The following is a 17,039-nucleotide window of genomic DNA, read 5'->3' as shown; positions in this document are numbered from 1 at the left end:
TTCAGTATAAGGGCATTATTCCTAGTATACCTTACTTTATGAAGAGAGATGTATTTTTCTTGCTTTTGTTATATATGTAGAAAATGTCAAAATTGCTGAGATTGTGAGAGAAATTTTCTTGCTGTTTTACCTAACTAAACAGTTGTAATTCTGTTTTCAACCCATGTATTGTAATTGCTAAAGCTTCCACTACTATAAATTTCTATCTGATTTGGTTGTCCACATATTTGCTATACAGAGAGATCAAGACTTTTATGGGTTTCAGATTGCTGAGTTGAAAGAAACTTTTACCATAAATTAAATCCATTTGCTATGTAAGGTTAAACCTAAACTTAATAGATTTTTGTATTCTGATATAGTATTGTGATAATTCATTTTAGAGGTAGAGAAAGCTTATTGAATCCTTCTAGTCTCTGAATTTCTTTTTTTAAAAAGTATACGTAGTTTAATTAACTATTTAGTTTGGGATCATTATTGTTCAGGCCCTATGGGTTAGTTGCCCAGTAGTGTCTGACTCCTTGTGACCCCATGGCTTGTAGCCTCTGTCCATGGAGTTCTCCAAGCAGGAATACTGGAGTGAGTAGCAATTCCCTTCGCCAGGGGATCTTCCTGACCCAGGGATTGAACCTGGGTCTCCCACATTGCAGGCAGATTCTTTATCATCTGAGCCATAAGTGTCATTAAAAAATAATTTTTAAAATAATATTCATTGAAGTAGCAAGATGGCATTTAACTTTTTACTTAACTGGAGAGCAGGAAACATATTCTTTTCCTTGTTACACTGAGAGAATCCAAGATTTCAATGATGCCCAGGCTGTGTCTGCATTTTGGTGGCAAGATGGCTCTAGAAATTGTTGTGATTTTTTTTTCTTTTTATTTATTATCTTTGTTTTTATATAACTTATTGAATTATAAGTTTCTTGTGACTTGTTTAAAAAATCAAGTTTATGAGATTCCATTTATATATACAGAATTCACTCTTTTTAGTGTGCAGGTTTATGCTTGTTGATAAATGTATACAGTTGTGTTAACCAACACTGCTGTGAGGCTAAAGAGGAATAAGGAATGGTATGTAGATGTTGTGACCCAGAATAGTTTTTTCCCATTTCAAATGGAAAGTGACTTTTTAACTAGTCTTTAATTGGGGTAGGTGGGGAGTAGGGGGTAGGTATTATCTTTCTTTTTAATATTCATCTCTTTCCTTTTCAAAATTTTAAAAACTCATGTGGAAAACATAAATTTTTGTTAAATAATTGACTTGAGCCAAAATAGGGTTTAATTTTTCTAAAGGTAGGCTTCAGTTCCATCACTCAGTAATGTCTGACTCTCTTGAGACCCCACAGACTGCAGCATGCCAGGCTTTCCTGTCCATCACCAACTCCCAGAGCTTGCTCAAACTCATGTCCATCAAGTTGGTGATGCCATCCAAACATCTCATCCTCTGTCATCCCCTTCTCCTCCCACCTTCAATCTTTCCCAGCATCAGGGTCTTTTCCAATGAGTCAGTTCTTTGCATCAGGTGGTCAAAGTATTGGAGTTTCAGCATCAGTCCTTCCGATGAATATTCAGGACTGATTTCCTTTAGGTTTGAAAGGTAGGTTTGGTAGATTTTAAATCAAGGATGTAAATGTACAACCTGTTTTATATGGCCTGAAAATTTGCCAGTATGAATATAAAGCTATCAAAATCATAAGCCCAAGAAATATGAACAGACCAAGGCAAAATTTTCAAGATTTAAAAAAAAAAAAAAACACTTTCTTACTGAATGACATGATTAAACTCAAATATAGACTTAGTTTCAAAATTTTCACAAATGTGTTAGTTTCTTTAGCTCTAAGATTTAATCATGCATAAAACGTGTTTATTTTTGAAGCTGAAAATAATGAAATTTACCTCTTCAATGTGAAACCTGTGCATGGTTTTTGCTGTACAAATACTCAATTCTGAGTTGAACTCAAGAGAGAAGCAAACATGGATTTCATTTTTAGCTGAAATGAGGTTTTTCTTGCTCACAGGTATAAGAAGTTGAAATTTGTAGCAAAGTGTTCATTGCTTTCTTGTAAATATCAGGGCATCCTTCTTTCATAGAAATCCAGAACATGCCTTGGGGCACAGTGGTGAATGTCATCTTAAGAGTATGGTTAGGTCAGAGCTCACCAAATTCCTTTTTCTTCTCCAAGAATCTCAAGTTCTCAAACTGAGCAGAAGAATCAGAGAAAGCGTTCCTTACCCAGGCATTGATTCGTTTATGTGTGTGCTAAGTCTATTCAGTCTTATCCGACTCTATGCAGCCCCATGGACTGTAGCCCGCCAGGCTCCTCTGTCCGTGGGATTCTCCAGGCAAGAATACTGGAGTTTGTTGCCATGCCCTCCTTCAGGGGATCTTCCTGACCGAGGGAGTGAACCCATGTCTCTTCTGTCTCCTACATTGCCAGGTGGGTTCTTTACCACGAGCACCACCTGAGAAGCCCTTACTTATATGTAAAGGGAAAGAAAATACTCTAGTTCTCCAGGCTTGTTTTTAATAAGATTTGTGACTTACTGATGGTAATATTTTTTTCTCACTTTCAAGCTTAAGCAGGTTGGGAAACGTTTCAAGATTTCCTTTTACAGCTTTTTTTTTTTCTTTTAAATGCAAGAATCCTGTCACTTGAAGTTAAAGGGTTTTCTTTAGAGCTTTGCAGAGACCCCAGTTGTGGATGTGAGAGTTGGACTGTGAAGAAAGCTGAGTACCGAAAAATTGATGCTTTTGAACTGTGGTGTTGAAGAAGACTCTTGAGAGTCCATTGGACTGCATGGAGATCCAACCAGTCCATCCTAAAGGAGATCAGTCCTGGGTGTTCATTGGAAGGACTGATGCTGAACCTGAAACTCCAATCCTTTGGCCACCTCATGCGAAGAGTTGACTCATTGGAAAAGACCCTGATGCTGGGAGGGATTGGGGGCAGGAGGAGAAGGGGACGACAGAGGATGAGATGGCTGGGTGGCATCACTGACTTGATGGACATGAGTTTGAGTAAACTCCGGGAGTTGGTGATGGACAGGGAGGCCTGGCGTGCTGCGATTCATGGGGTCGCAAAGAGTCGGACACGACTGAGTGACTGAACTGAACTTGCAGAGACTAGTTCATAGGAGTTGTCTGTTAAGTAGGTTACATTTTGCAGCCCTCATCTTCAAAGCACCCAGCAACATCTAGCTTACTCTTTCTTAAAAGTACTCTACAGTTCAATCTTTTGACTCAGACACCTGTGAGGAACTCTTCCTTGCTTCCTGTAGGGAGTGATGGATTGCCCTTTTTAAACTAGCGTTTCTAACATGAAGCACACGCCCACTGGCTCCTTCCAGACTTTGTAGATGTGTGTTTATTAAGTAATTTTTTTTCCAAAATTAGGTATAGTGACAACTGATATACTCTTAATGTATGTGAACAACTTCAAGCAGGTATGATTTTAATTTATTATTTAAATGATAATGGCCATTAAGGATTTTTTCCCCCAAAATTTTAAAGCAGTTTTAAAAATGAACAAACATCTTACAATTTTTCAAACTCTTTTTCTTTTTTGTAAATTAATTAAATATTTGTGGCTGTGCATGGTAGGCTGTTCTCTAGTTGCGGAGAGTGAGGGCTTCTCTCTAGTTGCAGTGTGCAGGCTTCTTATTGCAGCGGTTTCCCTTGCTGTTGAGCACCGGCTCTGGGCGCCTGGGCTCAGCAGTGCGGCTCCTGGGCCGCAGGACTCAGGCTCAGCAGCTGTGGTGCCCGGGCTTAGTTGCTCTGCAGCATGTGGGATCTTCATGGATCAGGGATTGAACCTGTATCCCCTGCATTGGCAGGCGGATTCCTATCCACTGAGCCACCAGGGAAACCCCAAACTCTTTTCCTTGAAAGCTTAAAGGAACCTATGTTCCTCAACTGCTAAACAATAAATTACTCGCTAAAAAAAATTGTGTATGTATTTTAATATTTTACCACAGTTTCCACCTCTAAACTGAATTCGACATTTCAAAACAAATAAGTGGCCCCTCCATAACTTTTTTTAATCTATATTCAATATCAGTTGTGAAGATTATCTATAACCAGAATTTGAAGACACATTTAATGTGTTTCTACCTATCTACCAAATATTGTGGCCAGTTTGATCAATATTGTTACCTTAAATTGTGTTTAAGATTATCCTCAAATAACTAAATCATTTTTCTCAAAAGAAGAAATGCTACTTAAATGCGAAATATTATCATAAATGTCCTTTTTTTTTTAAATGTCCTTTTTTAAATTATACTTTAGCAGCACAAAGAAATGTGCACTTAAAAAATTGGATGACAGAGACTCTGTCAATAGTACTAGATATGTGAATTTAGTTACAAGTATGATAAATCTAAAGCAAAGAAAACTAAGATTAAATGTGTTATCACATAAGTATATGATATTGCTCAGTCTACATTTTGAACACTTGATTGAACTCTGCTCTAAGTGTGGATAAAAATTTAATCTACTTTTTGCTAGTGATATTTAATTTCCAGAGCACCAAGGCAAAATAAGGACCAATTCACCTCTCATTGTAGAACCAATGCCTATAGGAACATCTGTACAATATGACATAAAATGTCAAGCAAGTAAAATGAACTCAATAAACACATTGAAATCACCATGTTTTTCAAAAGATATAATCCTCAGTAATTTTCTAAAAAGGCATCACCTCTTTAGGATTCTTGTCTAGGTGATGATGTACTACTTTTTTCGAACAAAGACCATCATGCCATTTTCTGTTTTAGACCAGAAGGAAAAATCGTATGAGGACAGGGTCTTATGGAGTTTCACTGACTTCAGTTTCCTTGTAACCTTTGTTTTCTTCTGTGGAGTTAACCACACAGACTCCTGGTCCCTGGGCATGCAGTCTGTTCCTAGTCTGGTTCTCCATAATCTTTCTTGTCCAGAGTGTCTTGGCCCCTCACAGAGAACCACTCCACGTGAGGAGAGCCTCCTTGTGCCAGGATCTGCAGTGTTACCATTTTCCCTTGGAACAGAGCAGTTGTAGGTGTGGGATGAGGGCCCACAGCTGCTGCCCCACTTCTGGTGCCAGCTGCAGGTGGGAGAAGGTACCCATTGTTGGACGCTGCACCAGCAGTCTGGGGATTTGATGCCTGGCACACTGCCACCTCCCCTACCCCTGTACTGAGGCTATAATCTCAGCCGAGAGCTGTTAGATCAGACATTCTCACCCGTTTTTTGTTTGTTTGTTTGCTTAATTCTGGAGTGCATTTGTCTTTGTTTAGTAAACTTGGCTATTTTTGTGATATCCTCCACAACTACTTTGCATTTCATCTGCCAGAGTTTGGACAGCAGCCTCTCTCTGTGAAGAAAGCCATGAGTTGTGACATGTCAGGGTGTTCTCCTACAGGAGGGGGGCCAACTGTTAATGGACACCTCAGAAAAGCTCTTCAGAGACAGAGATGAAGGCTGGACATTGAATCCATTTGACCTTGACTTGTTTGGGGCCTTTGCAGCGGGAGTTTTCTTGACTTTCACCACCTTTTATAGAACTCACAAATGCTACATGACATTGATTGACTAAACCTGTAGACTCAACAGAGAAGTTATGTTTGTCACAAAACCTTCAGTATCACGTGAAATGTCATCAACGTCAGCTTATTACTGAAGTAATTTAAAAAGTAGAACATTTTTAATTTCTTACCCTGAATCTTGGGCTTCCCAGGTGGTGCTAGTGGTAAAGAATCCACTTGCCAGCGCAGGAGACATAAGAGATGTGGGTTTGATCCCTGGGTCAGAAAGATCCCCTGGAGGAGGGCATGGCAACCCACTCCAACATTCTTGCCTAGAGAATCCCATGGACGGAGGAGCCTGGCAGGCTATAATCCATGGGGTCACAAAGAGTCAGACACGACTTAGCTATTAAACCACCACAGCTGCATTCACAAGTTATTTTCCACAGTTGATGCACAGTGGACTAGGACAACTTGGAATGCCAGTCCAGATACAGCCTACTGATAAGTAGCTTTCGTCACCAAGATGGACTTTGGGGCTCTAGTGTCATAAAATGACCCTGGAGCTTATGATTCACTCTTGTTACCTTACCAGAATTGTCTGTAGGTTTAGGCTTGGATCCTTCCTTCTAACTCATAGCTCTTCAGAAGCCACACTGAATCAAATAATTCCCTCCACGTTTCTTTGAAAGCAGTAGGACACGTTTGCTCCAGGTGGAGGTCGGGTGCCAATCAGAAGACACTGACATCATCAGGCTGCCTTCTTCCTTGCAGAGTGGCGCTCACCAGCTGCCAAAGGCTGCCCCTTTCTCTCATAAAAAGCTAAAAATGGATCCAGCCGAAGGAACGTGATCTTACTGCCCACCACCATATGAGGCTCAAAGACCTGGAATAAAGTTGCTGTAGGGACGGCCCAGTCTCTGACCATCACCGTGAACCTACGTTATTCAGCGTGCAAAGTTTAGATAGTGCTTACCCTTGATCACTGTCTTTTATGGAGCTGCTAAGCCACAGCACCAGCACTTCCCTAGCATTCTGTAGAACCCTGGTTGAGAAATCCTGCTCTACACAGTTAGCTGCAGCACACAGAGTTTTCTGTGTTAAAAAGTGTGAGGTGGAAGTAATGGCCCCCCAAAGACGTCCATATCCTAATCCTCAGAGCCTGTAAACATGTTCATGGCAAAGAGCTTACGTTAATGACCTTGAAGTAGAGACTCTCCCGCAGTACCTTTTTAGGCTGTGCTGTGCTTAGGTGCTCATGTCTGACTCTTTGCGACCCCATGGACTGTAGCCCTCAGGCTCCTCTGTCTATGGGGATTCTCCAGGCAAGAATACTGGAGTGGATTGCCATGCCCTCCTCTAGGAGATCTTCCCCACCCAGGGATCAAACCGAGGTCTTCTGCATTGAAGGTGAATTCTTTACAATCTGAGCTACCAGGGACACCCAAGAATACTGGAGTGGGTAGCCTATCCTTCTCCAGGGGATCTTTATGACCCAGGAGTCAAACTGAGGTCTCCTGCATTGCAGGTGGATTCTTTACCTGCTGAGTACCAGGAAAGCCCCTCTTTTTTAGCCTTTATTGGCTTTATGGACAATTAAATTACAAAAATGGCAAATGGGACAAGGTGATTAAAAACATGGACTCTAGGACCAGATTGCTGTGTAATAGAGAACAGATTACTTAACTTTTCTGGATCTCAGTTTCACCTCTAAGTAAATGGGACTGACATTAACACCTATGTTATAGAGTTCTTATGTGGATTAAATTAGTTGATACATATAAAGAATTAGAACAGTGCCTGGCACATAGTGTTCTGTAAGTGCTGAATATTTGTTGTTTATGTAGCACTTCCACATAGAAGAACATTTGGTATTTTTGATCCTTGATCTAGAACTAAGAGCAAATTTTTTAGTACTAGTTGGAAAAGCTTAGTTTATACCAGATCATATATGGTCATTTCTTATCCTGATTATAATCTTTGTTTTATGTGTGTAATTACTTGTTCTCATATTACTTTATATAGTTGAATATTTCAGTTGTACATTTAGAAATCTTTTAATGTGTCTAATTTAATTTGATGTTTAATTATCATATGGTTTTACTTTTTGTACACAAACATTGCTACTTTTCTCATGTAACCCAGGAGCTATAGCTGGTGTGGTATTATCCTATTATTTTATCTTCTTTCTTGCAGATGTCATGTAAGACAGTGCATCTATATATATATATATATATATAATATATAAAAAATATATATTGTTTAGCCATTTGTCTACTACAGCATAATATAACCTTTACAGCTGTGAAATTCAAAATTTATTCATAAAAGATCTGTATATTACTAATGCCACACAATTCAATAATGAACCATTATCCAGACTTGTCTTTCAAGATGCTTAATATGCAGTCAACAAGACAAAGCCCACAGTACATAATTATGATTAGATATGTTGTTGTTGAGTTGCTCAGTCATGTCTGACTGTGCGACCCAATGAACTGCAGCACGCCAGGCTCCTCTGTCCTCCAGTTTCTCCTGGAGTTTGCTCAGATTCATGTCCATTAAGTCGATGATGCTATCTAACCATCTTATCCTCTGCTGCCCTCTTCTCCTCTTGCCTTCAGTCTTTCCTGGCATCAGGGTCTTTTCCAGTGAGTTGGCACTTCACATCAGGTGGACAAAATATTAGAGCTTCAGCTTCAGCATCAGTCCTTCCAATGAATACTCAGGGTTGATTTCCTTTAGGACTGACTGGTTTGATCTCCTTGCTGTCTAAGGACTCTCAAGAGTCTTCTCTAACACTGTAATTAAAAAGCATCAATTCTTCAGCACTCAGCCTTTTTTATGGTCCAACTCTCATATCTACATGACTACTGGGAAAACCATAGCTTTGACTATGCAAACCTTTCTCGGCCAAGTGACATCTTTGCTTTTTAAGACACTCTAGGTTTGTCATAGTTTTTCTTCCAAGGAGCAAGTGTCTTTTAATTTCATGGCTACAGTCACCATCCACAGTGATTTTGGATCCCAAGAAAATAAAGTCTGTTAATGTTTCCATTGTTTCCCCATCTATTTGCTATGAAGTGATGGGACTGCTTGTCCTGATTTTCATTTTTTGAATGTTGAGTTTTAAGCCAACTTTTTCATGATCCTCTTTCACTTTCTTTTTGTTTGTTTGTTTGTTTTCTTTTTTTCCTCTTTCACTTTCATCAAGAGACTCATCAGTTCCTCTTTGCTTTCTGCCATTAGGGTGGTGTCATCTGCGTATTTGAGGTTGTTGATATTTCTCCTGGCAGTCTTCATTCCACCTTGTGTTTCATCTAGCCTAGCATTTTGCATGATGTACTCTGCATGTAAGTTAAATAAGCAGGGTGACCGTATAGAGCAGCCTTGTCACCCATAGAGAGCAGCCTTGTCACACTCCTTTCCCAATTCTGAACCAGACAGTTGTTCCATGTCTGGTTCTAAATGTTCCTTCTTGACCCACATACAGATTTCTCAGGAGACAGGTAAGGTGATCTGGGTGTCCCATCTCTTTAAGAATTTTTTCTTAAAAATTATGGATGAGCAAAGAAAAGGCTAAGGGATTTCAGCACAGGTAATCTAGCTGAAACAGAGACTCAGAGTGTGTACTAGTTAGTGATACAGGGAGAGAGCACCTTGGAAACCATCATTAAATAGCTTGAATAGTTACCTTTCTATGTCATTTGTAGTCTTCAGTTATAGTCAACTTGCAGATACTCTTTATTAAGGTATAAAGAGGGTAATGGGCTTGCAAAAGAGCTGGACATGACTTAGCGACTACAACAACAACAACAAAGAGGGTAAAACTGACTCTTCATGCGTTGGAGTGTTTTCACCCTACCTTGAATTACAGAATAATTAAACTAAATCAATTAATTGTCTTTCAGCTTGAAATCACTGACTTTGTATTGCATTGTTAGAAATATATTTAATAGTTAAATTTTAATGTGGTCTGGGGCAAAAAAGTTTGCTGATAACAAGGAAAGAAATGTCATCCCATTGACTCACTTCAACTAAAAGAGCTACATGATTATAGATTATGAAACTAATTCATCCAAAGGTAAAACTAGTTTTAATGTTCAGTTAGGAAAAACATGGTGACTGCAGTCCATGAAATTAAAAGATACTTGCTCCTTGGAAGAAAATCTGTGACAAACCTAGACAGCACATTAAAAAGCAGAGACTTTGCCAACAAAGGTCCATATTTTCAAAGCTATGGTTTTTCCATTAGTCATGTATGGATGTGAGAGTTGGATCATAAAGTTGAGTGTGGAAGAATTGATGCTTTTGATCTGTGGTTTGGGAGAAGACTCTTGAGAGTCCCTTGAACTGCAAGGAGATCAAACCAGTCAATCCTAAAGGAAATCAGTCCTGAATATTCATTTGGAAGGACTGAAGCTGAAGTTGCAATACTTTGGCTACCTGATTCAAAGAACTGACTCATTGGAAAAGACCCTGATGCTGGAAAAGATTGAAGGCAGGTGGATAAGGGGACGACAGAGGATGAGATGGTTGGAGAGCATCACCAACTCAATGGACATGAGTTTGAGTAAGCTCTGGGAGTTGATGATGGACAGGGAAGCCTGGCATGCTGCAGTCTGTGGGGTCTGAAAGTGTCGGACACAACTGAACTGAACTGGGAAAAACATAGTCTCATAAAAAGAAAATCCATCATTGTAATAATAATCTGTAATAATAAAATATTAGCACCAACTGCCATATGTAGGTTGGCTGAATAACACTCTAGTATACTATAGATAATAGTCAGGAAAATCTCCATGAACTGATGACTTTTCAGAATATATGTTATATAAGTAAAGTATATCAAGGCAATTCACATTGGCAGAATAAGGAGGAATGTCTCATAATTTTCTGAATAAATCTGTTCTTGGACTTCCTTGGTGGCTCAGTGCTAAAGAATCTGCCTGCCGGTATAGGATACATGGGTTCAGTCCATGGCCCAGGAGGATCCCGCATGCCCATGTGTCACAACAACTGAGCCTGTTGTCTAGAGCCTGGGAACCGCAACTGCTGAAGCCTGCGTACTCTCGAGCATATGCTCCAAAACTAGAGAAGCCACCAGTGAGAAGCCCTCACACCACAACTAGAGAGTAGCCTGCACAGCAGTTAAGACCCAGCACAACCAAAAATAAAAATATTAATAAATAAAAGTTATTTAAAAATTGCTTAAAGTCTCTTCTTGACTTTTAAAAATTCTGGCAGGCTGAAAGCAGAACACTTCGCTGGATGTTTTCTAAGGGATGCTTTGAGCCAAAATCATACTTTAGCATTCCTTTTTAGATCAAGAACAAAATGTGTCTACTGTATCCTCTTTCCATCAACGTTCTAGAAGTCTTAGCCCATGCACTAGGACCAAAAATAGAAATATAGATAAAAATTATTTGTAGGTCTTATGAATATGAATGTAGAACATACAAAAGCACCTTTTGCATAGAGATCAATAGAAATAATAACAGAGTTCCTGGATGTAAAATCTGTACATAAGAACAGATTCTGTACACTTAATGTGATCATTTTGCAATATACAAATATCAAATCATTACATTGTGTACCTGAAACTAATGTATGTCAGTCATAGCTTGATTTTTGAAAATTATGTAGCAAAAAAAGGATTTTATGTCTATAAGCAAGCAACAGTTGCTTAGAAAATGAGATTTATTTTTAATTGGAGGATAATTGCTTTACAGTATTGTGTTGGTTTCTGCCATACATCAGCATGAATCTGTCATAAGTGTACATACATCTCCTCCCTCAAGAGCCTCCTCCCATCTCCCACCCATCCCACCCTTCTAGGTGGTCACAGAGCGCAGGAGTTGAGCTCTGCATCATACGGCAGACTCCCACTGGCTGTTTTACGGATGGTAATGTGTCTGTTTCCATGCTGCTTTCTCAGTTCGTCCCAGCCTCCCCTTCTCCCGCTGTGTCCATGAGTCTGTTCTCTATGTCTTTGTCTCCATTGCTGCCCTGCAAATAGGTTCATTCGTATACCATCTTTCTAGATTCCATATATATGCATTAATATACAATATTTATTTTTCTTTCTGACTTACTTCACTCTGTATAATAGGCTCTAGGTTCATCTACCTCATTACGACTGACTCAGATGTGTTCTTTTTATGGCTGAATAATATTCTTTTGTGTATATGTACCACAGCTTCTTTATCCATTTATCTGTCATTGGACATCTAGGTTGCTTCCATGTCTTAGCTGTTGTAAATAGTGCTGCAGTGAACACTGGGGTCCATGTGTCTCTTTCAGTTACTATTTTCTTAGGATATATGCCCAGTACTGGGATAGTTGGGTCATATAGTAGTTCTGTTTCTAGTTTTTTAAGGAATCTCCATACTATTCTCTATAGAGGCTGTATCAGTTTACGTTCCCACCAACAGTGCTAGAGGCTTCCCTTTCCTCCACACTCTCTCTAGCATTTATTTTTTGTAGATTAGAAAATGAAATATTTTGACATTTATAATAGTATCAGAAAATAGCAACATAGTTTAATAGATCCAGCAAGAGAAGTATAAAACCCATAGGAAGAAAACAGTACAAATTTATTGAGAGAAATTAAGAGGTCTTAAATCAGTGGAGAGATATATTCCAGTTCATGGGTTGGAAGAAGCAATTTGTAAAGATGTGACTGTTTCTAAAATTGAGCTGAACTTCACCACAGTCCTAACAGTTTTTTTGTTGTTCGCTTTTTTTTTTTTTTTTTTAAGAATTTGACAACTCTTGTGTTATAATTTACATGGACGTGCAAAAGGCTGAAAGTAGTTAAGACTCAAAGAATAATGTCAAGGTGGGAGAATTTGATTTACTAAATGTTGAGACTTTTGTAAAATTATAGTAATCAAGACACTTGTGGTAGTGACGCAAAGATAAGAAACAGTCCAGTGAAAGAATGGGGAGCCTGGAAACAGACCCACATTTGATTTATTGTCAATGCAAATCCATGGGTAAGATGCTAGTCTATTAAATAAGTAGTGCTGGGACAATTGAGTGTTGATGTGAAATCGAATGAGATGGGGCTCCTACCACATGCCATAGTAAAAAATTAATTCTACCTGGATTATATAATTAAATGTGAATGGCAAAACATTCTTATAAGAATACCTTCATGACCTTGGAGGGGGGAAAGATTTCTTGAATAGGACACAGAAAGCACTGACTATAAATGAATTTAGAGGCTGAGAGATTTGAGTACAATAACATTTAGAATAAACAGAAAAGGCATTCTAAAGATGCAGGACTAATATTGGTGTTAAAAGTCGAGAATAGCTGTTGTCTCTTTGGGAGAAAGAGTGATCTGGGTGTGTGTTGGGGGCACAGGTCAGGCTCCTAGGACGATGGTAATATCTATCTTTCCTGAATATATTACCATTCAATATAAAGATTTTTTTTTTCTTAAAAAGGAAGACCACTGAAAAATTATGTAAATTAAAATATCCAACAAAATGCTTATATGAGAATATTAGAGAACTACAAATCAGTAGGAGAAAGGTAAATATTTCAATAGTAAAGTGGGGAAAATAATTGAACAGACACTTCAGAAAAAGGGAAATCCAAATGCTTAGTTTTAAATGAAAAGGTGTTCAATGTCATTAATCATTGGAAAAATACACTTAAAACTAGTTTGGGAACAAATTGAGACAGTAACATTGACACATATATATGTCTACTGTCATGTGTAAAATAGCTAGCTAGCTGGTAGGAATTTGCTGTATTACACAGGGAGCCAAGTCTGCTGCTCTGTGATGACCCAGGGGTGGGGGGATGGGAGGCTCAGAAGGGAGGGGATAAATATATAATTATGGCTGATTCATGTTGTTGTTTGGCAGAAACCACACAACATTGTAAAGCAATTGTACTGCAGTTAAAAAATGTAAAAAAAAAACAAAAACTAAATTGGTGTTTCTCCACACCTGAATTGGCTAAAAAGAAGAATCTGACAACTCCAAGCATTAGTGAGGATGTGGAACAATGGGAATTGTACTAGGAGTAGAAATTGGCATACCCATTTTGGAAATAGTTTGTAATTACATAGCAGACATGGAGGTACTACACCATGTGACGCAGTAATTCCTCCCCTGGGAAATGTGTGCTTACGTGGAGCAGAACATGTGTCCAGGGACGTTTATAGCGGCAGCATCGTTAGCAGTTTCCAGAACTTGAAGCATCTCAAATGCATACCATCAGAAGAATGGATACGAAAACTGTGGTATGTTTATACAACTTATATACTATACAATTATAAAAATGAACAAATTACAGCTACTGACAACAGTTTGATAAATCTAAAGTTCCAAAGCAGGCAAAACTTAATTATACAGGGATGCTTTTTAGTAGTGATTTTTAAAGGCCAGGGTGGTGAGGAGGAATTCAAAAGAACATTTGATGGGGAGAGAAGGGAGCTCCTGAGGTCATGCTTTATTTTTTGACCTCAGTGGTGGTTACATGGATGCTTGCTCTCCAACTTTTCATTAAGCTGTGCACTCATTTTATTTGCTTTTCTGAATATGTGTTAGATTCACAATTTAAAAAATTTTAAAGAATGGTTAAGTGTGTGCAATAAAGACCTTTTATCTTTAGTGTAAGAAAACTTGCAAATATTGAAAGTATGTTGAAATATGGCAAAATATCCCATGTGAGAAAGTTAATGTTACTTCTGAAATGGTATTAAATACTGGTGTGAAATGTCCTGTTTTGGTTTTTTGCTTTTTATCTTTCTACCTTTTCATTAGCCAAAATTTTCTTTAACCAAGTATCACCAGTTAAGACTCTTGGATTTCTATAGTAATTTTCATGTCATAAATTCCCTCATTGTAAGTGTACAGTTCAGTGACTTGATAAATCTGTAGTATTGTGCATCTATCAGTTTGCTCCAATTTGAGAACATTTTCATTGCCCTCTAAAGTTCCCTCAAGCATGTTTGCAGTCACTAAATGTATTTTGAATGTGGTAAGTTGATTGATTCATGTACTTCAAATACTTAATCATTAAAAGTAGGATAGGACTTCCCAGGTGGTCCACTGGTTAAGAATCTGCCTGGCAATGCAGAGGACACGTGCCTGATCTCTGGTCTGGGAAGATCTCTCGTGCCATGGAGCACCTAAGCCCATGCACCACAGCTACTGAAGCCCACACACCCTAGAGCCTGTGCTCTGCAACAAGAGAAGTCACTGCAGTGAGAAGCCCCCACACCGCAACTAGAGAGTAGCCCCTACTCGCCACAGCTAAGAAAGCCCACACGCAGCAGTGAAGACCCAGTGCAGCCAAAAATAAACAAATAAAAAAGTTTTTTGATCTTTAAAAAAATAAAAGCAGGATAACACATTGTTGGATAGAAATGTGAAGAATGTCAGCTAATGTCCTTTATAAATGTTAGGTTGTATAATTTGTGGTACTGTATACATGTTAAAATCAACTTTTGTTTGCATTTGTTGTTCGTCAGTTATTTGAAATAAATGAACAAACTGTACAGGTGATTTCTTTCTTCATATTATTTTCTCGGTGGGGAATGCTCTTATGTGATTGTGGGTGGTTTTTCAGTTTTAAAAACTTTAATCAATTTATGGAAAAGATTTCAAACATACAGTTGCTCTTGTGGTTTCATGTAACATTCTCAGCAGGACTGATTTCTGACCAAATAGATAATAAAGAATAGGATGAAGAAAGCAGTGGGAAATGAGACTGTCAAGTTATTCAATTAAATGTATAAATATTAAGTTATAAGTTATTTCCTTCATTAATAGTAAATGATTTGTTGATTGATTCTGGTATTTTTCAAGCTTTAGGAAAATGCAACATGTTTAAAATGCTTTTTCTGTTTTGTGTTCTATCACTTCACATTGAAATATGGGGTATATTATATATATAGCAATAAATGTGAAGTGTAAATATTGTATGAATATATTACATACATTATTAATTACATGGTAATTTGTAATTCAGCTTCCTGGAGTGGAATTTTTAACAAACTTGAGTTAGTAATTTATGCTTTCGTGTTAAATATGGAATATGGAAGTATAGATATATTTTATGTATAGTTAAGAATTTGTCTGAAAAGAATAACATCAAGTGTTTGGGAGTTTTGGTAACCAGAATAATGCCTGCCTAGTTACTAAGCCAATTAAAAGCAAAGCAATATCTTCTGTATGCTGTTAAAATATTTACCCTAGAATGATTGGTGGGACTCATTTTTATTGCTGTTTCTCTGTTGCCAGGTACTTTATTACCAAGGTTGCCATCAGAACCAGGAATGACGTTACTCACTATCAGGATTGAGAAAATTGGCCTCAAAGATGCCGGGCAGTGCATTGATCCCTATATCACAGTTAGTGTGAAAGGTCAGTAACTGCATATACCTATCTTCTCTCTGGTGAATTTTAAAATGTTGCTTCTCATTTGGGACTTTTGGGGGGTTCGTGAGGGGGTTTTATCTGTGACAGTTCATTTTAGTTCATTTTATAGTGAGGCAAAATCCTGGAAGGATGTGGTCATCATTCCTTCTCCAAACATTTCTCAGAGATTTATGGAAAATATCTTCTTATCCATAACTTATACTCACAGTTGCTTTGGGTTTTTTCTCTGTGTATGTCTTTTTATTCTTCCAAATCCCATCAGGGGTGCTGACTACACAGACACCACTGTCTTTTATAGTAGATACATCCTTCAGGAAACAGGTTAAAGAGAGGTCCCCCACTTTGCAAGGAGGTGTGGTGTTCTTTGCAAGGCCCAGTGTTCTCTGTTTTCCTCTGCCTCCACTTCAGGCCCTCTCACTCCTGTCCACCAGAGGTTTGTACACAGAGCTGTGCAGAGATGGATGAGAATCGGCTTCAATGAATCATGAGTGGAGATAGGGAAATAAGGCGCATACATAAGCTCTACACCCTGAATATATCCTGCAGGACATTAGACAACTGATATATTTTTTAATTCTTAACTATGTCACTGTCATCATTAAGCATGATTACTCTTAGGATTTGTTTTTTTCTACTATTCAAAGTGGCAAACTGTTCATTCCTTGAAAACAACTTTTTTGATCGTTGGTTTCAGAGGGAAACTGCAGTGGTTGAATTCTTTTGTCATTGCTAAGCTTTTTATACAGCACTTTACTTACAAGGCACTCAACAGTCTTTTAAAAATAATTATTGGGTGACTGGGAATGAAACTGTCATACTATTATTCAGAAATAACTGCACAGTTAATCCAATCTACAGTTAATAAATCTACAGTTTAAGACAAATCAAATAGATGCGAACTAAAATTAACTAGAGGGAACGCTTACCAATTATAGAAACATTCAGACCCATGGGTTCATTAGTACCAAGTAAAAGAAAAAAGGATTTTGGCAACAAAGAAGAATTTTGACATGAAAACACCATGATCCTCGGCACTGATGCTGTGATGCTTTAGCCTCTGGTTCTGTGGGCTCTCAGATCTACTGGTCTACTGCAAAGTATTTATACACTAGGTTATTTGATAGGCCATTCATAAAA

The 17,039-nt window shown here is 38.2% G+C and overlaps 1 protein-coding gene across 1 annotated transcript in view; it reads left to right on the top strand.

Moving 5' to 3' along the window:
- Positions 1-17,039, top strand: part of AIDA (axin interactor, dorsalization associated) — a 49,023-nt gene that overhangs the window by 27,152 nt on the left and 4,832 nt on the right. Inside the window, exon 7 of the mRNA XM_061160102.1 lies at positions 15,765-15,887. Within this exon, the coding sequence (XP_061016085.1) occupies positions 15,765-15,887 (123 nt within the window). The remainder of the gene's footprint in view (positions 1-15,764; positions 15,888-17,039) is intronic.

Source organism: Dama dama, chromosome 14 (assembly GCF_033118175.1).
Source record: "Dama dama isolate Ldn47 chromosome 14, ASM3311817v1, whole genome shotgun sequence".
In the NCBI taxonomy this organism is placed as follows: domain Eukaryota; kingdom Metazoa; phylum Chordata; class Mammalia; order Artiodactyla; family Cervidae; genus Dama; species Dama dama.
This window is presented reverse-complemented; position numbering and strand designations above follow the sequence as displayed.